The sequence below is a fragment of the Miscanthus floridulus genome, chromosome 14 (genome assembly GCF_019320115.1).
Source record: "Miscanthus floridulus cultivar M001 chromosome 14, ASM1932011v1, whole genome shotgun sequence".
Taxonomy (NCBI): Eukaryota; Viridiplantae; Streptophyta; class Magnoliopsida; order Poales; family Poaceae; genus Miscanthus; species Miscanthus floridulus.
The window spans coordinates 4,733,317-4,760,864 of record NC_089593.1 but is presented as its reverse complement, the minus strand read 5'-3'; the positions used below and the strand labels follow the sequence as shown (position 1 = coordinate 4,760,864).

Genomic DNA, 27,548 nt, shown 5'->3' with positions numbered 1-27,548 from the left:
CATAATAGATCTTTGGTGTATTTAAATCTATTCAATACGTGTTGCATTAGACTTTGCAGGGCCTTTGTGCACATTTATTTTACCAGTAACTTCTTTAAAATATAATTTTAAAATCCATTAAAATTTATGAGATCCTCATCGTGCATTACTTTTCAGCGAACGAACAGTATTTTCCCTCTCACAATAAATCACCATAAGCATCAATATAAACCAAATTTCAGCGGAACGAATGTGGCCCTTGTAAGTATAATTGAATATAATTCTACATACAAAACTTATTATTCCCTGAACTATAAATAATCAAAAGTTAGTAATGTTTATAATTTTCCACAATTCCTATACTGCAGGTGCCAGAAATCGATCTCAATTTCAGGCGACCCGGTCCCACGTGGCCGCGCCCCACTCTCCCGCGTCCACGCCCATGCCGAAAAAGAAGACGAAGGCAGCGGCGGGTTCAGCGTCCTCTCTCTCTGACTCTCCCTCTCTTATTCCCCAACTCCGTCGAGCTTAGAAGGGGCTCGAGGAAGGCAGACCGACCAGGCGGTGGGGATGGCGGGAGGGCGGCGGTTAAGGTTCTCGCAGCGGAGAAGGCAGCCAGACCAGGTCAAGGCAGGTGCTACGATGGCCATGGTGGCGGCGGGAGGTGGAGGAGAAGACAGAGGCCGCCGCAGGAGCGGCAGGGTCTCGCCGAAGCTCTCGACGGTTGCGGCCACGGAGCTCCGGCGAGACCCTGTCGTGCCACGGCGGCAGCGGAGTCACGCGCTCGCCCGACAGCGTGATGTGGAAGAAAGATAGAAAAATGGCATGAGGAAGAAAAAAAAAGAGCAGAGCTGTGAGATCTTTATCGGACGGCTCACATTCATTGCTTGAAAAAAGCTTCAAAATCAGACATCTCAATTTTAGCAGCCCCCATAGTTTTTAGTGTCGAAGCTCATATATTAGACACTCTTAATTGTTGGGTTCCACCGCAAGACCATTAGAAAGAAGACATATTACATAATGATATATAGAAGCATTGACATCTCGGTCGATCATATCGACGGAACAGAAGAGCCGACATGCACGCACAGCGGCACAGTGCATCACATCCCATGCATCATCATGCGCGAGAACTCGTCGAAGCACACGAAGCCGTCGCCGTCGCCGTCGACGCCGCCGATCATGCGGCGGCAATCCTCGACGGAGCAGCAGTCATCTCCCAGCGAGGCGAGCACGGCGCGGAGCTCCTCGGCCGAGATCCTGCCGTCCCCGTCGGCGTCGAACACCGCGAACGCCTCCCTGAGGTCGCCCTCGTCGTCCGCCGCGTTGTTGGCGAGTTCCTCCGGGACGACGAGCCCGGCGTCCGCCTCCGCGAGCATCTCCGCCAGCTCCTCCTCGCTCGAGACCACCCGGCGCAGCGCCACCTCCAGCTCCTCCCGCGTCACCGCCGGCGCCGGCGGCTTCCTGCTAGTCCCAGCCCCAGCCAGCGGTGGCGAGGATGGCAGGAGCACGGTGCGCGGCGTGGTGACGGTGGACGCGCAGTCGTGGGAGGACGCGGTGGAGCTGAACGAGCTGCCACCGCCGCTCTTCTTGCCGTCCTTTGACCGTCTCGTGCTCTTGCTCTTGTTGCTCGCCTTGGGAGAGGCGGCGGAGGAGGAGGAGCCGCCGCAGAACGGCACGCTAAGCTTCATATGGTTGGTACGTACCTTGCTTGCAGGTGGCGATCGAGGAGGACACGTCGAGGAAGGAAAGGTGGGGATCGGAGGCGATCGATCGAGACCGACCGACCACGAGCAGGATGGAGAAGACCAGAGGGTCCGGGAGGCCGGAGTTTATAGGGGTGGGGAGGACGGCACGGGGGAAGTGAGCTTCCAGGAAGCTTCGCGCCGGGCGCGGGAAAGTAACGGTCAACCGCTTCGCACATTACCACACTTGCTGCGTGGAGTGCGATGCTCTAGGTGACGTCAGCTCACGCCGAGGGGACGCCGAAAACAACATGAAACCAAATGCAAATAAGTTGCCAAACACGAAACATTATTTGATTATTACCAATGCTGGTATATATATTTACACAAAGTGGAGTAAATATTTTTTTAGTAGGAGGAAGTGTTGTCGTGTTGGTAATAATATAGAGAGGTGTGGGCACACGACGGGGTTGATATTGACCTTAATTGGTATGGTAACAATTTATGGTCAATTGTTGGCTGTTGTCTCTCGTTGATAAGGAAGGAGTAGAGTGAACAAGCGGTCCTTGGCTTAAAATTGTAATTGTTCCCAAAATCTCTGCCGTCCGCAGAATTTCCGAGACGTTCTTAGTGAAAACGCAAAATTACGCATAAAGTTCTACTTTTGATGTGTTTCTAGTGAAGACGTGAAATTAAGCATGTATCTTTCTTTTATTCCCCTCCCACATGCCTTGGCCTGCGCCTCGTTTCGGATGCGGCACGCAACTTCCCCATGACGACCTCTATCAACATGAAGCAGCCGGTTCCGTAAAATTCTACTTTTCTGAGATGTTCCTAGTGAAGACACAAAATTACGCATAGAATTTTACTTTTTTCCAAGACATTCCTAGCGAAAGACGTGAAATTACGCATATAAATCTACTTTTCTAAAACGTTCCTAATGAAGACACAAAATTACGCATGTATCCTTCTTCTATTCCCCTCCCAGGCTCCCACACGCCTAGGCTTGCGCCTCATTCCGGCCGCCGCACGCAACTTCCCCATGAGCTCTACCAATATGATGCGGTTGGTTCCATAAAATTCTACTTTTTCGAGATGTTCCTAGTGAAGACACAAAATTACGCATAGAATTTTACTTTTTTCAAGACGTTCCTAGTGAAAGACGCAAAATTACGCATATAAATCTATTTTTCCGAGACATTCTTAGTGAACACACGAAATTATGCATGTATCCTTCTTTTGTTCTCTACCCACGCATCTAGGCTTGTGCCTTATTCCGGCCACCGCACACAACTTTTCCCATGAACTCTATCGACATGATGCGACCAGTTCCGTAAAATTCTACCTTTTCGAGACGTTCCTAGTGAAGATACAAATTACGCATAGAATTTTACTTTTCTCGAGACGTTCTTAATGAAAGACACAAAATTACACATATAAATCTACTTCTCTGAGACGTTCCTAGTGAAGACACCAAATTACACATGCATCCTCCTTTTATTCTCTACCCACGTGCCTAGTCCTGTGCCTTGTTCCGGCCACCTTAGGCAACTTTCCCGTGAGCTCTATCGGCATGATGCGGCCGGTTCCACAAAATTCTACTTTTTTCCAAGACGTTACTAGTGAAGACACAAAATTACGCATAAAATTTTACTTTTTTGAGACATTCCTAGTGAAGCCGCAAGTTATGCATAAAAATATACTTTTTTTTGAGACGTTCCTAGTGAAGACGCAAGTTAAGCATAAAAATATACTTTTCTAAGATGCTCCTAGTGAAGACACGAAATTACACATGTATCCTTCCTTTATTCCCTGCCCACACGCTCAGGCCCTTACGTGCCTCGTTCCCACTGCCACACACAACTTTCCGCATGAGCTCCATCGGCATGATGCGGCCGGTTCTGCAAAATTCGACTTTTCTGAGACGTTGCCGGAGAAGACTAAAAAATACGAATAAATTTTACTTTTTTTACGCATTCCTAATATATGAAGCAGAATTACGCATAAAATTCTACTTTTTTGAGTCGTTCATAGTGAAGACACAAAATTATGCATGTATCTTTCTTTTATTCTCTACCCACGCGCCTAGGCCTATGCCTAGTTCCGGCCGCCGCACACAACTTTCCCATGAACGCTATCAGCACGATGCACCGGGTTCCGCAAAATTCTACTTTTTGGAGACGCTATTAGTAAAGACACAAAATTATGCATAATAAAATCTTACTTTTTTGAAATGTTCCTAGTGAAGACGCAACAAAAAAAAAAGTTACGCATAAAAATATACTTTTCCGAGGAGTTCTTAGTGAAGACACGAAATTACACATGTATCCTTTCTTTATTCCCTGCCCACGCGCTTAGGACCATGCCTCGTCGTAGCGACCACACACAACTTTCCCATAAGCTCTATCGGCATGATGCGGCTGGTTCCGCAAAATTCGACTTTTTCGAGATGTTAGTAGTGAAGACTCAAAATTACACATAAATTTTTTTTTTTGAGACATTTCTAATGAAGAAGCAGAGTTACGTATAAAATTCTACTTTTTTTAAGATATTCCTAGTAAACACATAAAATTATACACGTATGCTTCCTTTGTTCCCCGTCCACGCACCCAGGCGCCTTGTTTTGGTAGCCCGCATGCAACTTTTCCCATGAGCTCTATAGGCTGAGCACGAGCACGTACGATGCTATCGAGGTGGAGGTGGCGGAGTTGCGGCCTGGGCGCGCTGGCATGGCATCGTGGCACCTACTGCGATCCTGCCTGTACCGAAATTTGGGACAACACGAAAAAATGGAACAAAAAAAAGGATGTATATAGGCCAAGACGACGTGTGACGGCAACATCAAGTAAGCTTTGGCATTCCATCCAGATTGTGACGTCATGATGCATGTCAGCAAAAAAAATTAATAAGCTTGGACTAGTCAAAATTTTGTGTCGTGTACGGTATACTATAGCTAGGCTAGCACCCATGGCTGCTCCCTGACGTGACGACGTCGTTGACGAAAGTACCATGCGTTTCGTACAGTCTCAGCTGACGAAAGTGCGAGGTACAGACAGCGTGCTCTTCAGAAAAGAAAAAAAAAAGATATGTGAAAAGTGAATGCTGGTGCATTGTACAGTATAGATTTTTTTGGAGGAATGTGTATACAATATAATAAATAAATAAATAAATAAATAGACCAAAAAGAAGAAGAAGAAAAGGCCGAACAAAACGTAGCAAAGCCCAAGAAAAGAATTGTAGCCTATCCGAAGATTTGAACTGCCACAGCCCATAATAACCGCGACAACTCCAAGCCCAGAGGTGACATGCTCACATGCCGCATGCGCTACCGAACGCTCCAAGGCCCAGCCACACTGATAACAGACCTGATGCCTAGCTGCAAGTGGTAAGCTCTCTCAGTGCAGAGCACAGGACACGATTCCCTTCGGAGTTCAGCCACAGGGAGTGAGCTTCTTATCGCCGGCACCACGAGGATTGTCGTCCTTCCAGTCGTCCCATGCCCTTGCTTTCTCCTCGTCGGCATCCTCGTCCTCTTGCGCTGAACAACTAGCGCCATCCTCGTGCCAGGCAGAGTTGGCTTCTTCGATCATCTTGGCGGTCCTTTCTTGCCATTTCTCCATCATTTTCATCTCCCGCAAACCAGCTTCTTCTATGCTCATTGTTGGCAGCCTACGATCCAAGCAACAGAAAAGTGAATCACAGGGTACTTCGGTACATGCCTCATGAACCGTAAAAGCACGCGACAATACATGTTAATCCAAGGGTACCATCTCATTTATTAGTACGTAATTTTAGAGGATAAATATCTATTGATTTCTACCAGAAAATATCAAAAGGATTAGCTTTTTAAAAGATTTGACCAGGGGGAGAGATGTCCCCCTGATTTTCATCTTAAGAAGCTGGTGCCGTGACTCGAACCCGGGCTGGCTCAGCCAACCGCTTCTTTGGCGTGTTGTGCTGACCAGTTGCACCGTGAGAGTGTTGGCAAAAGGATTAGCTTTTTATGTGATCAGGCTGAAAAACTATCTAAAGTCATACCTGTAACCAGGCTGAAAAACTTGTGCTGCCATTCTTTCCCTTTCACTGGTTAGCCCACCCCCAACAAGGCTTGCAGATCCGAGCATCAGGGACTGGTGTTTGTGCTCATGAGCTTGTGAGACACTCGCTCTACCTTCGAGGATGTCTTGAGCTAATGTTGCGCAAGTGATTGGATCAGCTGGTTTGGAATATGGCACACGGTTGGCAGCATTATGGTGCCATGCTTCAGCCTTCTTTGTTCGTTCATCAAGCATTTCACGAGCAAATGCATTCCCGTCCTGAAGAAGTGGAAATGTTACACCAGGCAATTTTTCTGTTTAGCAGAAGAAGTCTCTTTGTGCATCCAGAGTCTACTTGAAAGAGCCCTGTGTCAAAATATACGAAGGCAAAGCACTGATAATGGAAGTAGCTTTTACACATTTTTAACGGCTAGGTTCTCTTCATAAATACACAGAAACTATTCGATACTAGATACACTCAAATGACATATTTTTATAATTTCTCAAATTAAAAGAGAAACACATGGGATGAATACATCCGGTAGTGTTCCGTAACAGTTGCCAATCATATGAAAACAAGTTCTACGACCTTTAAGAAATGTGATGTAGAAAAATGAGAAACCCAGCTAGCCTAAAACATTGGAATTGATCTATATGAGAGCTACAGTACTTGACACAGTATTTTTCATAAGGTTTTCAGAAGTCTGGTTCCGAGTTGAAAATTTCTTATTATATAGCTAACTACACTGTATCCAAAATGTACAAAGCAGGCATTCTATGCATTTATCATATTTTTATTTATGTGAGACATGATAGCCTGAAACTCACTCCCACATTCTAAGAAGGAAAAAAAAGGTTACTGAAAATAATTTGCCTAAGATGCTACTGACAAGAAAATATCAAATCACTATCATTAGCGTTACATTTGCCTGTCTTTCCTTTACAGATAGAAGCATTTCTTCTTCCTTCTTCAGCATGTCGAGAAGATCAAAAGCCTATATAAGGAAATAAAGACAGACCTATTATAGTTCAGCAACCAGCAAATATTACTATGAATGCAAGTTATACAATTTTAAAAAACAGGGAAACAAAACTCTACAAGCAGCGTACCCGTGCAGAGAGCTCCCGCTCTGTACGGGGTCTAGAGAAGGGTGTCAGTGGCAAGCCTTACCCTCGCCTGTGCAATGTAAGGAGACCGCGACTCGAACCCGGGATCTTCCGGTCACAGGCGGTAAGACTCTACAGCTTGCACCAGGCCCGCCCTTCAAAACTCTACAAGCAGCATTGTGTAATATTTTTTGCCACATTAAACTAACCTTGCAACGTGCCATATTGGAACCCGGGTATGGTGTTAAATGGGCAAGGGCCGGGTCGGCACCCCCTTGGTGACGCGTCATGTCGTGATCTGAGCATGGTGTCAAGTGAGCTAGGATCGGGTCGTCGCTTCCTTAGTGGCACGCTACATCGGCGCCCGAGTGTAGTGAAAAATGAGCAAGGATCTTCACATCTGAGTCGACGGGTGCGAAGGATAAGGAAGCTAGTCGAACCAACTAGGATCCGTTTAGGTAGTCGGAATGTAGGGTCGCTTACAGGTAAGTTAAGAGAATTGGTTGATACCGCGACTAGGAGGCATGTAAATATATTATGCGTTTAAGAGACTAAATGGAAAGGTCAGAAGGCGAAGGAGGTGAACAATACAGGTTTCAAGCTTTGGTACACAGGGACAATCGCGAATAGAAATGGAGTAGGAGTTTTGATTGAGAAGAGCCACAAGAATGGTGTGGTGGGAGTGAGAAGGCAAGGAGATAGGATTATCTTAGTCAAGCTTGTCGTTGGTGATATGGTTTTGAACGTAATTAGTGCGTATGCCCCTCAAGTAGGCCTCGACGTGAGTGCTCAGAGACAGTTCTGGAAATACTTAGATGGCCTGATTAGAGCTGTACCTAGTAGTGAGAAGCTTTTTATAGGAGGAGATATTAATGGGCATGTAGGTACTACAAGCACATGTTTCGAGGCAGTTCATGGAGGTTTTGGGTATAGTAGTAGGAATCAGAAGGGGGAGGAAGTTCTGGACTTCGCGGTAGTTTTTGACCTGATGATAGCCAACACTTTCTTTAGAAAGAGAGAATCTCATCTAGTGACCTTCAGTAGCGGACAACACTAACCAGATTGACTTTGTCCTCGCAAGAAGAAAGGACAAACGAGCATGCTTGGGTTGCAAGGTGATACCAAGGGAGTGTGTTGTTTCTCAACATAAGCTTTTAGTGGCAGACTTTCGTTTTCAGGTGCGTGCCCGTAGGGATAAACAAGCTAAGATTGAAAGAACAAAGTGGTGAAAACTGAAAGGGGAGACGTTAGAGGTATTCAGGGAAAGGGTTATCAAAGAGGACTCTTGGAAGGAAGAAGAGGACATAAACAACATATAGAAGAAAATGACAACCAACATTCGGAAGGTAGCCTCAGAGGTGTGTGGAGCAACCAAAGGAAGTGGAGACGAGGCTAAAGATACTTGGTGGTGGAACGAGTAAGTCCAAAGGGCTATTAAGGAAAAGAAAGAATGCTATAGACGCTTTTACCATGACAGGAGTGTGGACAACATAGAGAAGTACAAGGTGGCAAAGAAGACTACAAATCGAGTTGTAAGTGTGGCAAAGGGTAGAGCGTACGAGGATCTTTACTAACATTTGAGTACGAAAGAAGGAGAGAATGACATTTATAAGATGACTAGGGTTCGTGAGAGAAAGACAAGGGACTTCAAACAAGTTAAGTGCATTAAAGATGAAATGGCGCATCTTTTGGTGAAGGAGGATGAGATCCGACATCGATGGAAAGAGTATTTTGATAAATTATTCAATGGTGAGAATGCTGACACAACCTTTCAGTTGGATGACTCTTTTGATGACACAAATAGACGCTTTGTGCGGAGAATCCAAGGATTTGAGGTCAGAGAGACGTTGAAAAGGATGAAAGAAGGTAAGACAATGGGACCGAATGATATCCCAATCGAGGTGTGGAGATGCCTCGGGGACATAGCTATAGTATGGCTAATCAAGCTGTTCAACCATATTTTTCGATCGAACAAGATACCTGATGAGTGGAGGAGAAGTATATTGGTACCGATCTACAAGAATAAAGGGGATATTCAACGTTGTACTAATTACCGGGGAATTAAGTTGATGAGACATACTATGAAGTTATGGGAGAGAGTTATCGAGCATCGCTTGAGAGCAATAACGCGGGTCTCTATGAACCAATTTGGTTTCATGCCCGGAAGGTCAACCACGGAAGTCATTTTCTTAATAAGACAAATTATGGAGCGGTATAGGGAGAAGAAGGACCTACACATGATTTTTATTGACTTGGAGAAGGCTTATGATAAAATACCAAGGAATGTTATGTGGTGGGCTTTGGACAAACATAAAGTCCCAACGAAATATGTCGGACTCATTAAGGACATTTACAACAATGATGTGACTAGTGTTCGAACAAATGATGGAGACACGGATGACTTTCCGATTAGGATAGGACTACATCAAGGGTCAGCTTTGAGCCCTTATCTGTTTGCTTTAGTGATGGATGAGGTCACAAGGGACATACAAGGGGACATCCCTTGGTGTATATTTTTCGCGGATGATGTAGTGCTAGTTGATGAAAGCCGGACGAGAGTGAATCAGAAACTGGAGTTATGGTGAGAGACTTTGTAGTCCAAAGGTTTTAGACTTAGTAGAACTAAAACTGAGTATATGAGATGTGACTTCAGCACTACTACTCGGAAGGAAGAAGTTATTAGTTTGGAAGGTCAAGTAGTGCCTAGAAAGGATACCTTTCGATATTTATGATGAATGCTAGAGAGAGACGGGGATATTGATGAAGATGTTAGCCATAGAATCAAAGCAGGGTGGATGAAGTGGCGCCAAGCATCTGGTGTCATATGTGACAAAAGGGTATCACAGAAGCTAAAAGGCAAGTTTTATAGGACGGCGATTAGACCTGCTATGTTATATGGTGCAGAATATTGGCCTACGAAAAGACGACATGTTCAACAGATAAGTGTCGCGGAAATGCGTATGTTGCGTTGGATTTGCGGTCATACAAGAAGGGATTCAGTTCGGAACGATAATATACGTGATAGATTAGGGTTAACATCAATTGAAGAAAAGTTTATCCAACACCGGTTGAGATGGTTTGGACATGTCCAACGAAGACCTCTAAAGACACCGGTGCGTAGTGGAATCCTAAGCCAGGATAGTAACATGAAGAGAAGTAGAGGAAGACCGAAGTTGACTTGGGTAGAGACAATAAAAGAAAACTTGAAATGATGGAATATACCTAAAGACTTAGCCTTAGATAGGAGTGCTTGGAAAACAGCTATTCACGTACCTGAACCTTGATTGTTTCTGCTGGGTTTCAACTCTAGCATACCCCAATTTGTTTGGAACTTAAAGGCTTTGTTGTTGTTGTTGTTGTGTAGTATGGATTTTATTGCTATGGGATAAATTCTATGGTAGGGCTGCGTCAGTCTTATCAGAGAGAACAAGAAAGATCCTCATCGGCTTGGTATGCACAAAAAGGAGCATGACAGGGCATGTGGTAGCTCCCTGCAGGTATTTAAGAACCTAGCTAGTAGCTACATGCATCAAATTCGTAAAGCTCCCCTATAAGCATCACAAACTTAATAAATTAAAATCAGAGGTATCAGGGAGAGCAAATTTTTATTCTCTAAGGTCTAAATATCACAGCTCATTCTAATTTGAATATGCTGAAAGATAGAACCAGAATAAACATATCATGAACACATAACAGCTTCAGTTGTGGGATGCTAACCTCTCTTTCTTCCTCCCCATCATCTTCCAGATCATCTTCCTCCCCAGTTTCAATGGGAGCAGATAAAGCAGCTGCTCTCGATGAACGTGCACGCCTTTCTTTCCTCTCTTTGATCTCTTGGAGCTTCGTTTCTGTAGCCCTTTGACGTTTGAACCGGGCGACCTGGATCATGAAATTGTAAGGAGCGAACTTTGCAGGAAAATCCCACCCTAAACATGCTACGATATGAGTGATAAGCTTACGCATTAAAGATTATGCAAGCATGATGAGAGAACTATGTTCCATTTGTTACCCTGTTTCAATTATAGAGACAAACTGCTCAACAAGTTGAAGGGGAAAAATGTAATTCGGTCTCACCTTCTGCGCTCTTCTGTTAGCCATAGTATCAGGCTGCTCCTGTCTAGATAATTCTAGCTCGTCCTCTGGAATAAGTTCCAGCACTTCACATAGAGCAATGAACTCCTGTAGAGCACAAAAGGAGTTATTATTATTTACTAATACATGAGAAACAGGAGGCATGACGACAGAGTACCTGTACCTACCATGTGAGACATATCTTACAAACCAACCCAAAAAAGAAGCTGCATCTACAAAAACAATGTGGCATAGTAAATTACTGGCCTTCGCATGGTGCTGTGATGCCTTAAGTATCGGGATCCGATCGTCCTGTGATATCTTCTCAGTCATTTCCGCAAGGTAGTATGGGACCTAAAGTTCCAACCAGAGATAAGCTTGTTTTAGCTTATTCTCTCTCGCAGAATACTATTGAATCATCCAAAATCAGCACAGCCTGACCAGCCGAACGGGCTGAAGAGACATAACAATAACCTAACAAATGATCAATAAGTGAATCACCGAAACAATTCCAGGTTTCCTAGCACTGCTGCGATTGTACTGAAAACTGACTAAAAAGTGACATGTGACTACCGACAACGGACTAAATGACTAGGCGTATAGTACTACCATCTTATTACGCCCTGTTCCATGAACGTGTACAGTGAGCAGAACAGAGTGAGGAGAGGGGGGCGGGCGGACGACGGACATACGAGTAGGTACTTGAGGTTGGCGGTGGAGACGTCCTCCTTGGTCTCGTTGGGAGAGAAGAGGCCGAGCTTGCCGACCATGCCGTCGCAGCGCCGCAGCAGCTCCACACCCTCGCGGACCCCTTCCTGTCCACAAGCAGAAACCCAAGCCTAACTGTTGGCGATTACGGGAAAGGACGGATGAAGCGAGCCGGGGGAGAAGAGGAGAGGGCGGGAACGAAGGAAGGAACGAACCTGGCCGAGGGCGGAGCTGCAGGCGAGCGCGTGGAGCCGCGACGCCCTGTCGAAGAGGGCCGGCAGCGGGAGGTCGGCGTCGCCCTCCACCTCCCCGTCCCCGTGGTGGAGCCGCATCTGCGACCGCATCCTGTCGCTCACCTCCTCCACCTCCACCATCCCGACCGTGCGGGTCGCCCCTGCCGGAAGCGAGCGAGGGGGATCGGCGGCAAAGACCTAGCGCGGGCACCGGCGGCGGCGCGGATTCGCAGGGAGGAGCGAAAGCAGAGGAGCTCGTGTCGTAAGCGTGGGCGAGACGAACGAGACCGACCGACCGATGCTGACAGAATGTTCAGTGACGTGCCTGCACACGCACGGTTCAGTTTCCCTTCCTCATCTCTCCTGATGGATGTCGTGGCGGCCGGAGACATGGCCGGCGTCAATATTTGTGGCCGGGCCGGAGCGACCGGAACATCCGGACCATAGACCATCGCGTCATACTCTCTGTCTGCAGGCTGCACTGAAAAGATGAGCAGAGCTAGTAATAAACGAGTACTCTATGCATAGACAGTGCAATATAACCAGGCGGGGAACTATTAACTTTGCACCAAACTGTCATGCTCCCATTAACATTAACATTATAACATCATCAGTACCACAGAAGTAAACCAAGACTACAGCAGCTCCGGAAGAGCTGCAGCAGCGGCAGCACACAGCTCCAACAAACAAACATTGTATTTACAGGCACCACCTGTGCCATCAGCAGCAGGATCATCTTTACAGGGCTCGCCTGGCTTGCGAGATCAAGCGGCAGGATCATCTTTGGGAGCCCTGTTTTGCTGAACCGAACGCCACTCCATCTTCCTTCCCCTCTGACCCTGCTGCTGCCGGCCGATGCTCCTCATCTGGTGATGCCACACGTTCTGGTTCCTCTGCATGCTGCCACGGTTCCTCTGCTGGTTTTGCCCCTCGGCCTGGTCCATCTGATTGCCGCGGCCGCCGCTATTCCAATTGCTGCCACGGCCACCGCCGCCACCGCCACCGTTCCAATTCCTGCCAGCACCACCGCCGCCACCGCTGACGCCACTGATCCATATCCTGACACCGCCGGGCAGCATCCTTGCAGTTCCAGATGACGGGTGGCCTGGATCCACCCCCTGCTGGTGCAAATTGTTGGATGGTCTACCTCCATGCAAGTTAATGTTACCGTTGTTTGGTGTGCATGAAGGCTGGGCTCCCCAGACCGCCTCTGGTCTTTGATTTCCCTGTCCACCCCAAGCAGTGTCAGGTGTCGGATTGGCTGGATCCCCCCATCCAGTGGGTTTCAGATTAGGAACCGGTTGTCCCCATCCCGTGGGTATCAGATTGCCAATAGGTGCTCCCCAATCCATGGGTGTCATGTTGCCCATGCCTCCCAAACCCAGGTCGGCTACCAAGTCCAGGCCAGCTATCTTATCGAGGCCAGCAACCAACTCCGGGTCAACTTTGCAGTGGTTATCGACCTCATCGATGTATATATCAGGGTCTAGCACAGGATCCTCATAAGGTTTGCCAAAATATTTTGCCCTGAACCTTTCCTTTGCGTCCTCGAAATTCTTGAGCGCTCCTGAATCATCCCAGTCCATGACGTTTTTGAATAATATTTCAATAAATCGCTTGTTATCGCAGAAGGTCTCCCAAGGAATGTCGTAAGCGTTGCGGCAGAATTCTCTTTCCCATAATGGGACTGGGCAGACATTGTCCCCTGTGCATATGAAAAAATGGCTATCAGAATTCATGGTAGCAGCACGGCAATGCAGAAAGACAAAAGATTCCGTGATGTACTGCATTCAGCAATCTGGAAGAACATAAATAGAATTGTCTTATAGCTAGATTAATTCCAACATGCAAATTTGGAAGATACCAGACTGAAACTTTAAAATTAGTTCAGTAAACCAAATAGCCCAGAGATAAAAATTGAAACAATCATCCATGTTTTCGACTGCAGAGAATATTTGAATTGATCCATAAAGAAAGATACATTTAGAAGCTATTATGTCATCACTCAAGGTGTCATCTAGAAAGATAAGTCGCCAAACAAGCTCTTGTACTTGTACATTATCTGAGAAAACAAAAATATGATGTCATGTCATTGTAATTTTAATGGCGGCGCTAGCTTTACATGTTGGCTGTGTGCCACTCTCTAATTACCGGAAGGGATTGTTGTTTCCAAGATATGATGACCTTGCGCCAGTAATGCTTGTTTCAGTAGGGAAATGGTGCTGACCAATTTGTTCTAAAAAAAATTATAAACAAACACCTACAACCAACTCTTCCAATATTTTAGAAACAAAAATGGACAATTACACATATTACTGAAATAGTTAATGAAACCCAGCCATGATGTAAGAAACTAATGGCAATGAGAAGTTTCCAACACTGAAACTGGAAAATCGAAATGCAGTTCAAAGGAAGATCAAGAAAAGAAAAAAGGTATGATGTCAAGAAACAAGCCCAGGTTCTATCTTTCACGTGCTTGGTCTGTTAGAAGAGCAATTTCCCACTATGCCGATGTTCTGGTGCTATGATGATATGCTGTAACTTTATTTTGGTTCCAACACATAGAGTTGGGTGCTTATCCTAATAGCTCTGAAAAAATAGATACAAACATAGTGGGCAAGGAACATTAAGTTTCCTAAAATTCGCACAAATCATGTGGTTATCGAGAATGATAAGGAAAACCCTAACCTTAAACCAAAACCATTTCCTTAAAGGGTAAAACTTAGCTTATCCATATAAACCAACATCCTAGGATTACTAGCTTCTGAGCCTATAGCTGCAAGGTGCTATGCCCTCTCAGAACACTCCAGATTAGGATATAAACTCATAAATTGAATGAATGGTCCTCCACTTAGTCTTCATTCATATGAATGAGGATCAAGGGTGTGCAGAAAACATCAGACAGTTATACACGTCACATGCTAAATATGGGGAAACACTCATAATTCTTGACACAAGAGTTTGATCCAAAAATGGCAACATTGCTTCTAAAGGTAAGTATCTACCCCCTACACAAGGGGAATCATCGTGTCATTCATTTAATGATAATATAATTAGTAAGGAAAAAAAAGTGAAAATGTGTCTTGCAGCATATCATAACTTTGAAGTCATATTGTTGCTTGAAAAAAAAGGTACAGACACCATGTGTGGGACCAATGGTAGTCAGTAATTCCATTGGCAGTCGTATTCGATATATCAACGGACATCGGTTACTTATTACTCAGGACGGAACAAGCAACTAGGCGTTACGACAAAGTGCACAACATGACAAAGTACATAAATCAAAGATGGCGTGAAAGGCGCGAAGTGAGCCATGGATCCAGAAGATCCCAGCCATTGAATCCATGGCGCGCAACAAGCATTTCAATATTTGAAATTGAACGTGGCACATAACGGATACTAGCAGTTCTATGCATCCTCAAAATACTATGCACTGTGCAGAGTTGCAGACAGGACTGTGTTCGAATAGATGTTTTGAATCCCCACCTGTACAAGTACAACACTGCTATCTCGCAATTGCAGTGCCCTCCCAATTCCTATTCCCCAATAGATGTGATAATCATGCAAAGATAACATTTCTAGCATCTCATCGTGCAGAGGAAAGAACAGTTCATATACATGAGAAAGCCTACAGCAACAGGCAAGTTTATTTAACCAGTAATAACTCTGATCCTGAGCTTGAATCGGTATCCAAATCATCTGACAAACAAAGAACAAGGACTAGATCTAGATATCGAGTAAGTTCAAATCCGATCGCAACCCAACAGATTACCGATGATAACACCCAAATCGGAACATCGGGTTCAGAGGGAGAGGAATCCATCCGTACCGTTATCAGGCCGAGGCAGAGGAGGAAGCGAAGTGCCGTCGGAGTTGTCACCGTGGCCATCCACGTCCCTCAACAGGTTTGAGGCCGCCATCGTGAGGAGTAAGAGGAGGAGCACCCCGCCCCAACTCCACGAACTGTTCGCCGGAGCGCTGGGCAGCACCAGACGGAGCCACCCGAATGGCGAGCAACCGGAATCCGCCGCTCAGCGCACACAGAACACCACCTCGCGGAGCGATACTGGGGGCTCCGGTAATGCCAGTGCCTATCGTGGAGGTGGAGGGTGAGTATATCGGTGCAGGCGAGTGCAGAAAAGGCAAGCGGAGTGGTGTGGTGCCTGCGCGGCGAGCGCGTGAGGCACGAGGAAGACGACACTGAGAGCCCGAAACTGTAACCGGAGCGGAAACGTGCGGCGATCGGCCAAGGGTCGGTCGGTGCCTTGCGAGATGAGCTTCCGGAGAAAGTCGGAAGCGAGAACGACAAAGTATACAAATCAAAGATGGCGCAAAAGGCGCAAAGCGAGCCATGGATCCGGAAGATCCCAGCCATTGAATCCATGGCGCGCAACGGCCATTTCAGTATTTGAAATCAAATGCAGTACGTAACGGATACTAGCACTTCCATGCATCTTCAAAATACTATGCACTGTACAGAGTTGCAGACTGGACTGCGTCTGAATAGATGTTTTGAATCCCCACCTGTACATGTACAACACTGCTATCTCGCAATTGCAGTGCCCTCCCAATTCCTAACACACCCCCCCCCCCCCCCCCCCCCCCCAAAAGAAATGGATATCCCCGATAGATGTGATAATCATGCAGAGATAACATTTCTGGCATCTCATCACGTAATGGAAAGAACAGTTCATATACATGAGGAAGCATACAGCAACAGGCATGTTTAACCAGTAATAACTCTGATCCTAAGCTTGAATCAGTATCCAAATCATCTGATAAACAAAGAATAAGGAACAGATCTAGACATCGAGTGACAAGTAAGTTCAAATCCGATCGCAACAAGAGACTACGGATGATACCACCCAAATCGGAACATCGGGTTCAGAGAGAGGGAGAGGAATCCGACCGTACCGTTATCGGGCCGAGGCAGAGGAGGACGCGAAGTGCGGCCCGAGTGCTCAGGGTCGCTATTCACGTCCCTCGACCGATTCCAGGCCGCCATCGTGAGGAGTAAGAGGAGGAGCACCCCGCCCCAACTCCACGAACGGTTCGCCGGAGCGCCGGAGCGCCGGGCTGCACCAGACGGAGCCACCTAAATGGCGAGCACCCGGAATCCGCCGCTCACAGAACAACCTCGCGGAGCGAGAATGGGGGCTCGGGGGGTGCCAGTGCCTATCCTGGAGGGGGAGTATATCGACGCCAGCCGAGTGCTGAAAAGGCAGGAGGGGTGCTGCGCCTGCGCGGCGAGCGCGTGAGGCACGAGGAAGACGACACCGCGAGCCAGAAACTGAAACCGGCGCGGAAACGTGCGGCGATCGGCAAGGGACGGTGCCGTGCGAGATGAGGTTCCGGAGAAAGTCCGGAGCGAGCCAGAGGACGCGGGAACGAACGGACCTGGTCGACGGCGTGGAGCCGTGACGCCCCGCCGAGGAGGGCCGCCGGCGGGAGGCCGGCGTCGCCCTCCGCCGCCGGGTGGTTGAGCCGCACTTGCAACTGCGTCCTGTCGCCGGCTTCCTCCACCATCCCGATCGGGCGGGTCGCCCGGATGCGAGCGAGAGATCGGCGTCGGCGGTAAAACCCTAGCTTGGGCAGCAGCACCGTGGCGGGGATTGGGGAGGGAGAAGAGGAACGAGACGCAACGCGCCATTATAAAAAATCAAAACTTCTTCCATGCCACTGAGGTACAGCAAGATCGTCCATAAAGATGGCAACGGCCTCGGATACCCCATACCCGACAAGTATGTGATTCATTAGGATACGGGGATGGAATCGTATCTTTTTCTGTGAATATTTAAATGGGCAAGAATCCATTTTCGACGGGCATAGCGGGTACAGGAACATTTCCTGTTTACTCATCCTCATTACCCATTAGGGAACCCGACTATTTGAGCTGTCATGCGAGTATTAGGCTCAAAGAAGCTCAACATAGGTATTTTGGCCTAAATCTGAACAATCATACATATAGTTTATATGTTCTAGAAACCCTAGTTTAATTTTTCCTCACCATCTCCGCCAGCAGCACAAGCACACCTGTCTCACGAGCGCTCGTGCCCCTCGCTTCCTCAGTTCGGTCTCTCTGCCACCTTTGCTCGTCCTCCTCGCAACATCGCTCCTTCTCCTCGGCATCTTCGAGACTCCGACACTTATACCCAGGTGAAGAAGAAACATCTCCGATTGCAAAGTTGCGACCCCAAATGTCCTTGTTTATCGGGTATGCAGTACCCGTCGGGTATCTGTTACCCGACTGATACCCGACGGGTACGGGGATGGGCAAGAATCTATACCCGAGACAGTTAATGGGGACGGGATGAATTTTTCGTAGCGGGGAAAAGAACGTTCCGACGATACCCGATGGGTACATCCCCGTTGCCATCCTTAATCGTCCAGCACAAGGCGTGTTGGTCGACAAGAACCACGCAATTTTGGCTCGGACCAAGCAGGCATGGCCCGATGGTCAGCGGACCCGGATTGGCCCGGCTCGAGGGAACAGGCCATGCCTGGACCGCTGCTCAGGCCCATGGGCTGGTACGACATGGTCCAGCCTTCAATAGACGGCCCGACAATGGCCCGGCCTCCCCCTCCCCCTCCCTAGTTCTCCTCTCCTCCCCAAGGCCCAGTGCCCACACGACCCGCGTGCTTCCTGACGTCCCCGCCTCCCCACTCATATATAAGCCGGCACACCACGGTGGCTCTCCCGTACCCCGAACCCTATCTCATTTCACCCCGCCGCGCCTCGTCCCGCCTAGCTCTCACGGTCTCACCCTCGCTGTCTTGGGCTCTTGGCTCCATCCTCCCCGACTCTTAGAGTAGTTTAGGACTTTGTTTTCTCTTTAGCCATACTATTAAGGAGGGGTATGGACTAGTAGCTTAACCTAGGTGAGTCTAATGAATTAGATGTGGTGCACACTTATCAAACTTAGCACTAGGTAGCTCAGGAATAGCCCTAAGATCGATAGAAGTCAACATTATTCACAAAGGATTTCGAATTAGAAGTAAATGGAGAGACAAATGACTGACCGAACGCTAGTTTGGTTATGACCGGACGTAGCTTGGAGAGTCCGATCAGTTCATTTGATCGGCAGCAGCAGTTAGAGTGCGACCGGATGCTGGACACCAGTGCTCACCGGACACGACGCTAGTCGTATCTATAGCAGCGTGACAGGCTGTTGACCACGGACCAGACGCTGAACAGAAAAATGATCAGACTCTGGGTGTCAGCATCCGGTCAACAATAGTAAGGTTCCAAAAGAGGGTTTTTGATGACCGGACGCGTCCGATGGGTGCTGACCGGACGTAGGTCAGAGTCTGAACAGAGCAAACGGCTCTTTCTGACACGCTGACGCATTACACTGACCGGTGCGTCCGATCACCTTGACCGGAGCGTCCGGTCATCCCGATACTTGCTGAGTTGGACCTCAACCGTTATGTTTTGAATGGGGATATAAATTCATATCTCACACATCCATTTGAGGTCTCTTACTCATTTGTTCAGCTGAGAAACACCTTTAAAGTGCAAGGGAGAGCAAGAGCCTAGTGTGGTGATTGAGAGTTGATAATTCAAGATTAAGAACCTCACTAGTACATAGAGAATAGCAAGTGTGCATCCATCTTTCTCATTAGGCTTGTCTTGGTCAAGTGAGAGTTTGTACTTGTTACTCTTGGTGATCGCCATCACCCAGACGGCTCGGTGGTGGTTGGGAGCTTGGTGATCATCCGACGGAGCTTATGATTGACCCAAGTCAGGTTGTGAGCGGTTGTGGGCGATTCACCGTGATGAAGTGTCAAAGAATCAGCCCATAGAGAGCACTTGATCCTTGTGTGGATCAATGGGGAGTTACACCCTTGCGTGGGTACTCCAATGAGGACTAGTGAGGAGTAGCGACTCTTCGATACCTCAGAAAAATATCGCCGTATTCCTTTCCCTCTTTATTTTGAGCATTTACATTTAAGTAATTTATTTTATGTCTTTACATTCCTAGAATTACCATGCTAGAGTAGGATTCGAACCTAGGATGCAAACCTTTTGTATGACAGGACAATAGAAACACATTCTAGACACAAGAGGTGAAAAGGCTTAATTATTGCAAAATTTAGAATTAGCCCAATTAACCCCCCTCTTGGGCATCTTGATCCTTTCAATTGGTATCGGAGCCTCGTGCTCCCTAAATTAGGCTTAACCGTCTAGAGCAAGATGTCCTACGGGGATGGACCCCCTCCTATCTTTGAGGGAGATGATTTTTCTTATTGGAAAATTCGTATGGAGACATAACTAGAGGCTTTAGATGTTGGAGTTCTTAGAGCTACCTTACAAGGCTTCCCAAAACATAAGGATCCTACCAACCTTCAAGGCGATGAGATTAACTACGAGAAGTGGAATGCAAAGGCTAGAAACATCCTCTTTAGAGGCCTTTGCAAGGATGTTTTGAACCATGTGCGGAACTACAAAGACGCCCATGCACTATGGTCGGATATTTATGCGCTCTATGAGGAAACCAAGAGTGAGCACGAGGAATGCTACCACCTTGTGATGAAAAAGCTTAATTCATTTGAGATGCTTCCTAGAGAAAGTGCTAATGAGATGTATTCATGCTTGAATGTTCTTGTAGAGGAAGTCAATGGGCTTGGACTCACACAAATGCAACCCTCTGATGTTGTGAGAAAGATCTTGAGTGTCCTCCCTATTGACAAATATGGGCATATTGTGACGATGCTTCATCAAGGTGATCTTTCCACCACTACACCAACTCAAATATTGGGAAAGATCAATGCACATGAGATGTACATACACATCACTCCATAAGATGGCTCTTCTTCTACTAAGAAGAAAGATTTAGCATTCAAGGCTAGCCAAGAGAAGAGAGGCAAAGCAATAGTTGATCATGATAGCTCAAGTGATGATGAGATTGATGATGCAAGTCTTGCTCTCATGGTGAGAAGAACCGCCAAGATGATCAAGAAGCTAAGCAAGAATGATGTCAAGTTTGATGGCAAGAAGAAGAAATTCTTCACTAGTAGTAGAAGGAAGCACATCTCCAAAATGGATTGCTATAATTGTGGAGAACTTGGTCATCTAGCTTATCAATGCCCCAAACTCAAGAAAGACAAGTACAAGAAGAGGTACAAGGGCAAGAAAGATGACTCAAGTGATGAAATGATGATGAGAAGAAGAAGAACAAGCCATACAAGAAGAAGGATGGTAAGAAGAAGGAATTTTACAAAAAGAAGAAGAATGGCAAGGCATACACTGTTGGTGATTGGCTCACGGACATTGAATTATCAAGTGGCTCATTTGATGATGAAAGTGAGAATGAGAAGGAGAAGGTGGCTGCTCTTGTGATTGATTCTTCACTATCTTTAGTGACACCGCCGCCGTCATCCTCTACACACCTATGCCTTATGGCCAAGTGAAAGCTCCAGTTTGGTTTTGATTAATTGATGAAACCCTAAGTGCTAACCTAGTTTATCAAAGTGATTATGAGATAGGTAGCACTACTCTAAGTGATGAAGCAATGGCAAAGATCATGACAATGGTGATGGCATGGTGATGGTCAAATGCTTAAACTTGGAAAAGAAGAAAGAGAAAAACAAAAGGCTCAAGGCAAAGGTATAAAACATAGGAGCCATTTTGTTTTAGTGATCAAAACACTTAGTGAGTATGATCACATTTTGGATAGATAGCCATACTATTAAGAGGAGTGAAACTCATATCGAAATGCGGTTATCAAAGTGCCACTAAATGCTCTAACTCATTGCATATGCATTTAGGATCTAGTGGAATGCTAACACCCTTAAAAATGTTTGTGAAAATATGCTAACACATGTGCACAAGGTGAAACACTTGGTGGTTGGCACATTGGAGCAAGGGTGAATAAGTTAGAAGTGAAAATGAGTTGGTCGCGAAGACGCTGGCGTCGGTCAACTGATCGGACGCTAGGTCTGAAAGCACCGGACGCTGGCAGTGTGCGTCCGGTCGAACTGGTCGGTTGACACAGTACCGAGGGTATTGCACCGGACACTGGTCAGGGTCCGATCAAGGTGGACCGGACGTGTCCGGTCGAAAAAATACGCCTCAGGGAGCTTACTAGAAATGATCGGACGCTGGGGCTTCAGCGTCCGGTTAGTTTTGCCAGTGCGTCCAGTCAGTTTCATAGCCGTTGGAATCTGACGAACAGCGTTTGAAGCAAGTGACGCATGGCGTCCATCGGTGGACCGGACGCTGAGTCCAAGGTCCGGTCAGTCTGACTGGAGCGTCTGGTCAGAGCGTGTTTTGCCTAGTGAAGGGGTATAACGGCTCTATTCCGTGGGGGCTCTATTTATAGCCCCATGGCCGGCTGAAGCTAAAACTCTTACACATTTTCATTGACATAGCAACCTTGTGAGCTTAGCCAAAGTCCTCCCACTCATCTCCATCATTGATCCATCATCATTGTGAGATAGGGAGAGAATCCAAGTGCATTGCTTGAGTGATTGCATCTAGTGGCACTTGGTATTCATGTTGCGCTGTGGATTTCGCTTGTTTCTCTTGGTGGTTGCCACCACCTAGACAGTTGGAGCAGCGGTGGAGGATTGGCACGAGTTGGTGATTGTTCGTGGCCATCTCCGATGATTGTAAGGAGAGTTGTACCTTCTCCAACGGAGTACCGAAAGGTAACTCTAGTAAATTGCTTGTGTCATTGAGTTACCTCACTTGTGGGTTGGTTCTTGCGGTGTCCTATCGTGTGGACGAGGTTTGTGAAACACCTCTTAGCCGCGGAACCACCAAGTGTTGGTCGACACAACAGGGACATAGCGTGTTGGCAAGCATGTGAACCTCGGGAGAAAATCGATTGTCTCTTGTCATTTGCATTCTCTCGGTGATTGGCTTGATCTTCATCTTATAATTGGTTCATCCCCTATACGGCGATATAATCACCCTTCTTACTTGATTACATTCTTGCAAACTAGTTGATACAAGCTCTTTAGAGTAATTAGAATTGAGAGCTTGCTTTGTTGTTTACATTCATCTAGTTGAGCTCTTGAGAGTAGCAAGTTTGTGTGCCTAAGTAATCATTGCAACTAGAATTGTTGGATAGGTGGCTTGCAACCCTTGTAGAGCTAGAGCAAGTTTGCATTACGCTATTTGTCATACTAATCAAATTGCTCTAGTTGATTTGAAGATTTTTAAATAGGCTATTCACCCCCCTCTAGCCATACTAGGACCTTTCAAGTGGTATTAGAGCCGTGGTCATCGTTTGATTAAAGGCTTAACAACCTCGGTGTCAAATTATGGCTCAAGTTGTGTTCAACCATGTGGGGGGCAAACCACCGTTCTTTGATGGCACATGCTATGGTTATTGGACGAGAAAGATGAGAATATATCTTGGTTCAATCAATGATCAAGTATGGGAAGTAACCGAGAATGACTATGCTATCATTGATCCCGATGATCCAACAAATCAAGATAAGATCAACAAGCAATGCAATACAATGGCTCTCAACACCATATATAATGCCATTGATTTCAAAGTGTTTGAGCAAATCAAGGATTGTGATAGAGCAAATGAGGTGTGGAAGAGATTGGAGGAAACATATGAGGGCACACCAGCGGTGAAGAGTGCCAAGTTGTACATCCTCAAGGACAAGTTGACAAGTTTCAAGATGAAGGATGATGAGAGCATTCCGGAGATGTTTCATCGATTGCAAGTCATTGTCAATGACTTGAAGGTATTGGGAGAGAAGATCAAGGATGATGATGTCTCCCATCAATTCTTGATGTGCTTACCTCCAAGATTTGAGATGTTAAGATTGCTCATCATAAGAGGAGGATTGAAGGACATTACCCCCAACCAAGTATTAGGTGATGTCATGACACAAGAGATATACCGTGTGCAAAGGGAGGGGGATGACAAGGAGGACAAGAAGGAAGAAGAGGACAAGAAGAAGAAAAGCATAGCATTCAAGGCTAGTTCATCATCATACAAAAACAAGGGCAAGTCCAAGAAAGAATCAAGTGATGATGAAGATCTAAGTGATATTGATGATGAAGCTATGGCTCTCTTTGTGCGCAAGATGGGCAAGTTCATGAAGAAGAAGGGTTATGGTACAAGAAAGAGAAGAGATCACACCAAGAAGAAAGAGTATGTGAGAAGATGCTACAATTGCAAGAGCCCTGATCATATAGTAGCAAATTGTCCATACAATAGTGACAATGACGAGGATGAGAAGAAGAAGCACAAGGAGGATAAGAAAGAAAAGAAGGAGAAGAGAATGACCTTCCAAAAGAAGAAGAAGGGTGGAGGCTATGTAGTCACTTGGGATAGTGATGGTTCATCGGATAGTGATGACTCTAGTGATGATGGCAAGAAGTCTATCAAGAGAGCACTAGCAAGCATCACCATCAATGACAAACCCTTCATCTTTGACACTCCATCAACATGTCTCATGGCAAAACCAACCAAGGTAAAATATGATGAGAGTGATGATGATGAATGTGAAAGTGACTCTTATAGGAATGGTAATGATAATGATGATGATGAGGAGGAGTACTCCAAGGAGGAGCTCTTGGACATGTGTGAGCAAGTGCATGCATGCAATGAGATGAAGAGAAAGGAGTGCAAAGAATTGCACAAGAAAGTAAAATTTCTTGAGCAATCCTTTGATGAGCTCAATGCCACTCATGAGGGGCTAGTGGATGCCTATGAGAAGCTTGGCAAAGCTCACTCTAAGCTTGAAAAGGCTCACTCCTCTCTCATTGAGCAAGTCAAGAAGGAGGAAGCCAAGAAAGAGCAAGTGATAGTAACATGTGATGTGGGACTAACATGTGATCTTATTAATGAATCTTTTCATGAACCCATTATTGTTGCTCCCACTAACACTTCTTGTAGCACAACCATTACCACTCCACCTATGAATAATACATCACTAATGGTGGAAAATGAAACCCTCAAGAAGGAGGTGAATGAGCTCACTCGTGCCTTAGGCAATGCCTATGGTGGAGATGCCCGCTTGCTAAAGTGTTTGGGTAGCCAAAGGTTTTCTCTCAACAAAGAGGGATTAGGCTATACCCTCAAGAAAGGCAAGGCGGCCTTTGTCATACCCAAAGCTAGCTTTATGAAGGGCAATGGTCAGTTTTGCAATAGATGCAAGCAAGTTAGGCATATAGAGAAAAATTGCAAGACTAACAAGAACAAGCTACCTAATGTATCCTCAATTAAATTTGATTCTTATTATATGCTTTATAAGGGTGCCAATGGTGTGAAGGCTAAGTTCATTGGTACACCAATTGTGGGCCCAAAAAAGAAGGCCATTTGGGTACCAAAGACCTTGGTGACTAACCTACAAGGACCCAAGCAAGTTTGGGTATCTAAAAAGAATTGATCTTCTTTTGTAGGTAAATTATAAAGCCGAAGGAAGGCATTGGGTGCTTGATAGTGGGTGCACACAACACATGACCGGTGATTCAAGAATATTCAATTCAATCAATGAAAGCAAGAGCAATGGGATTGATATTATCATATTTGGTGACAATGGTAAAGGCAAGGTCAAAGGGCTTGGTAAGATTGCAATATCCAATGACTTGAGCATTTCTAATGTGCTACTAGTAGAGAGCTTGAACTTCAACTTATTGTCGGTAGCTCAATTGTGTGATCTTAGATTCAAGTGCATATTTGGTGTGGATGATGTAGAGATTATAAGTGTAGATGGTTCTAACTTGATATTCAAAGGATTTAGATATGAGAATCTATACTTAGTTGATTTCAATGCTAGAGAAGCTCAATTGTCAACATGTTTGATCACTAAGTCTAGCATGGGTTGGTTATGGCATAGAAGGCTTGGTCATGTTGGAATGAAACAATTGAACAAATTGATTAAGCATGACTTAGTTAGAGGCTTGAAAGATGTCACATTTGAGAAGGATAAGCTATGTAGTGCATGTCAAGCCGGAAAGCAAGTTGGTAATACACATCCTAAGAAGAGCATAATGAGCTCATCTAAGGCATTTGAGTTGATGCACATGGACTTGTTTAGATCAACCACATACACTAGCATTGGTGGAAATAAATATGGATTTGTGATTGTGGATGATTTCACTAGATACACATGGGTGTTCTTTCTTGTTGATAAGAGTGATGTATTTGCAACATTCAAATCATTTGTCAAAGGCATTCACAATGAGTTTGAAACCACAATCAAGAAAGTTAGAAGTGATAATGGTAGTGAATTCAAGAACACTAGAGTTGATGAGTTGTGTGATGAATTTGGAATTAGAAATCAATTCTCGGCCAAGTATACTCCTCAATCAAATGGGCTAGTTGAAAGAAAGAATAGAACCTTGATTGATATGGCAAGATCAATGTTGAGTGAGTACAATGTGAGTCATTCATTTTGGGCCGAAGCAATCAACACGGCTTGCTACTATAGCAACCAACTCTATTGTCACCCCATGATGGAAAAGACACCTTATGAGTTATTGAATGGAAGAAAGCCCAACATAGCTTACTTCTAGGTTTTTGGTAGTAAATGCTATATATTGAAGAAAGGCACTAGATTGAGCAAGTTTGAAAAGAAATGTGATGAATGTTTCTTGCTTGGTTACTCTACTACTAGCAAGGCTTATAGAGTTTGGAATTTGGCTAGTGGTACTCTTGAGGAGGTTCATGATGTGGAGTTTGATGAAACAAATGGTTCCCAAGAGGAAGATGAGAATCTAGATGATGTAAGAGGCACTCAATTGGTCAATGCAATAAAGAACATGGACATTGGTGAGTTAAGGCCTAGAGAGGTGATTGATGTTGAAGATGACAAGAATCAAGTACTCTCTAACTCAAATGTGCAAACTGGTGGTTCTCATGATCAAGTCCAAGCAAGCACTAGTGATGGCAATATGCAAGATCAATAAATAGCTAGTCCATCATCTCAACCAAGTGATCAATCAAATGCTAGCAATCAAGTGCAAGTGCTCCAACCAACCAATATAGCAAGAGATCATCCATTAGATACTATCATTGGTGATATTTCAAGAGGTGTGCAAACAAGATCAAGATTGGCCTCATTTTGTGAGCATTTCTCATTTGTATCATCCATTGAACCTAAGAAGATAGATGAAGCTTTGAGGGATGTTGATTGGATCAATGCTATGCATGAAGAGCTAAACAACTTCACAAGAAATCATGTATAGGATTTAGTTGAGAGGCCTAAGGGTCATAATGTGATTGAAACTAAGTGGGTCTTTCAGAACAAGCAAGATCAAGATGGGATAGTAATAAGGAACAAAGCAAGATTAGTGGCTCAAGGTTACACTCAAGTTGAAGGTCTTGACTTTGGAGAAACATATGCCCTGGTTGCAAAATTGGAAGCAATTAGGATCTTGCTAGCTTATGCTTGTGCCCACAACATCAAGTTGTACCAAATGGATGTGAAAAGTGCATTTCTAAATGGGTACATCAATGAGCTTATGTATGTTGAGCAACCTCCCGGTTTTGAAGTTGAAAAGAAATCCAACCATGTGTTCAAGTTGAGAAAGGCTTCGTATGGATTGAAACAAGCACCTAGAGCATGGTATAAGAGATTGAGGGATTTCCTACTCTCTAAGGGATTCAAGATGGGAAAGGTTGACACCACTCTCTTCACCAAGAAGCTTGGAAATGACTTGTTCGTAATGCAAATCTATGTTGATGATATCATCTTTGGATCAACAAATTAAGAATTTTATGAGAAGTTTGGCAAGATGATGGTAAGTGAGTTTG

The 27,548-nt window shown here is 45.5% G+C and overlaps 3 protein-coding genes across 5 annotated transcripts; all 3 read right to left on the bottom strand.

The window, feature by feature from the left end:
- Positions 1-883: 883 nt before the first annotated feature.
- On the bottom strand, positions 884-1,761 carry LOC136505949 (probable calcium-binding protein CML36). Its single transcript, XM_066501080.1, has one exon. The coding sequence runs from the start codon at positions 1,668-1,670 to the stop codon at positions 1,083-1,085; it is 588 nt and encodes a 195-aa protein (XP_066357177.1). The 5' UTR covers positions 1,671-1,761; the 3' UTR covers positions 884-1,082.
- Positions 1,762-4,793: 3,032 nt separating this feature from the next.
- On the bottom strand, positions 4,794-12,291 carry LOC136504554 (PP2A regulatory subunit TAP46-like). Of its 2 annotated transcripts, XM_066499488.1 has the most exons (8): positions 11,803-12,291; positions 11,572-11,694; positions 11,147-11,233; positions 10,883-10,987; positions 10,526-10,687; positions 6,625-6,696; positions 5,703-5,980; positions 4,794-5,333 (listed from the first exon to the last, which is right to left on the bottom strand). In XM_066499488.1, the coding sequence occupies exons 1-8, from the start codon at positions 11,959-11,961 to the stop codon at positions 5,096-5,098; spliced, it is 1,224 nt and encodes a 407-aa protein (XP_066355585.1). In that variant the 5' UTR covers positions 11,962-12,291; the 3' UTR covers positions 4,794-5,095. The 2 variants fall into 2 exon arrangements, with proteins under 2 accessions (XP_066355585.1, XP_066355586.1); XM_066499489.1 differs by lacking the exon at positions 11,147-11,233.
- A 98-nt stretch (positions 12,292-12,389) lies between these two features.
- Positions 12,390-17,355, bottom strand: LOC136504555 (uncharacterized). 2 transcript variants are annotated; one of them, XM_066499491.1, is made up of 3 exons: positions 17,218-17,355; positions 15,650-15,911; positions 12,393-13,525 (listed from the first exon to the last, which is right to left on the bottom strand). In XM_066499491.1, the coding sequence occupies exons 2-3, from the start codon at positions 15,738-15,740 to the stop codon at positions 12,585-12,587; spliced, it is 1,032 nt and encodes a 343-aa protein (XP_066355588.1). In that variant the 5' UTR covers positions 15,741-15,911; positions 17,218-17,355; the 3' UTR covers positions 12,393-12,584. The 2 variants fall into 2 exon arrangements, with proteins under 2 accessions (XP_066355589.1, XP_066355588.1); XM_066499492.1 differs by lacking the exon at positions 15,650-15,911 and having other exon boundaries at positions 12,390-13,525; positions 16,735-17,335.
- Between the last annotated feature and the right edge of the window lie 10,193 nt (positions 17,356-27,548).

Bases quoted from the DNA above. Each gene is read 5' to 3' on its own strand.
- LOC136504555 (XM_066499491.1), bottom strand. From the start codon at position 15,740: ATGGCGGCCTCAAACCTGTTGAGGGACGTGGATGGCCACGGTGACAAC. The intron at 13,526-15,649 runs GTACGGATGGAT...TCATATGCACAG, and splicing joins TCTGCCTCGGCCTGATAACG to GGGACAATGTCTGCCCAGTC.
- LOC136505949 (XM_066501080.1), bottom strand. From the start codon at position 1,670: ATGAAGCTTAGCGTGCCGTTCTGCGGCGGCTCCTCCTCCTCCGCCGCC.
- LOC136504554 (XM_066499488.1), bottom strand. From the start codon at position 11,961: ATGGTGGAGGTGGAGGAGGTGAGCGACAGGATGCGGTCGCAGATGCGG. The intron at 6,697-10,525 runs GTTAGCATCCCA...TTCCTTATATAG, and splicing joins ATGGGGAGGAAGAAAGAGAG to GCTTTTGATCTTCTCGACAT. The intron at 5,981-6,624 runs GTAACGCTAATG...CCACTTCTTCAG, and splicing joins TAAAGGAAAGACAGGCAAAT to GACGGGAATGCATTTGCTCG.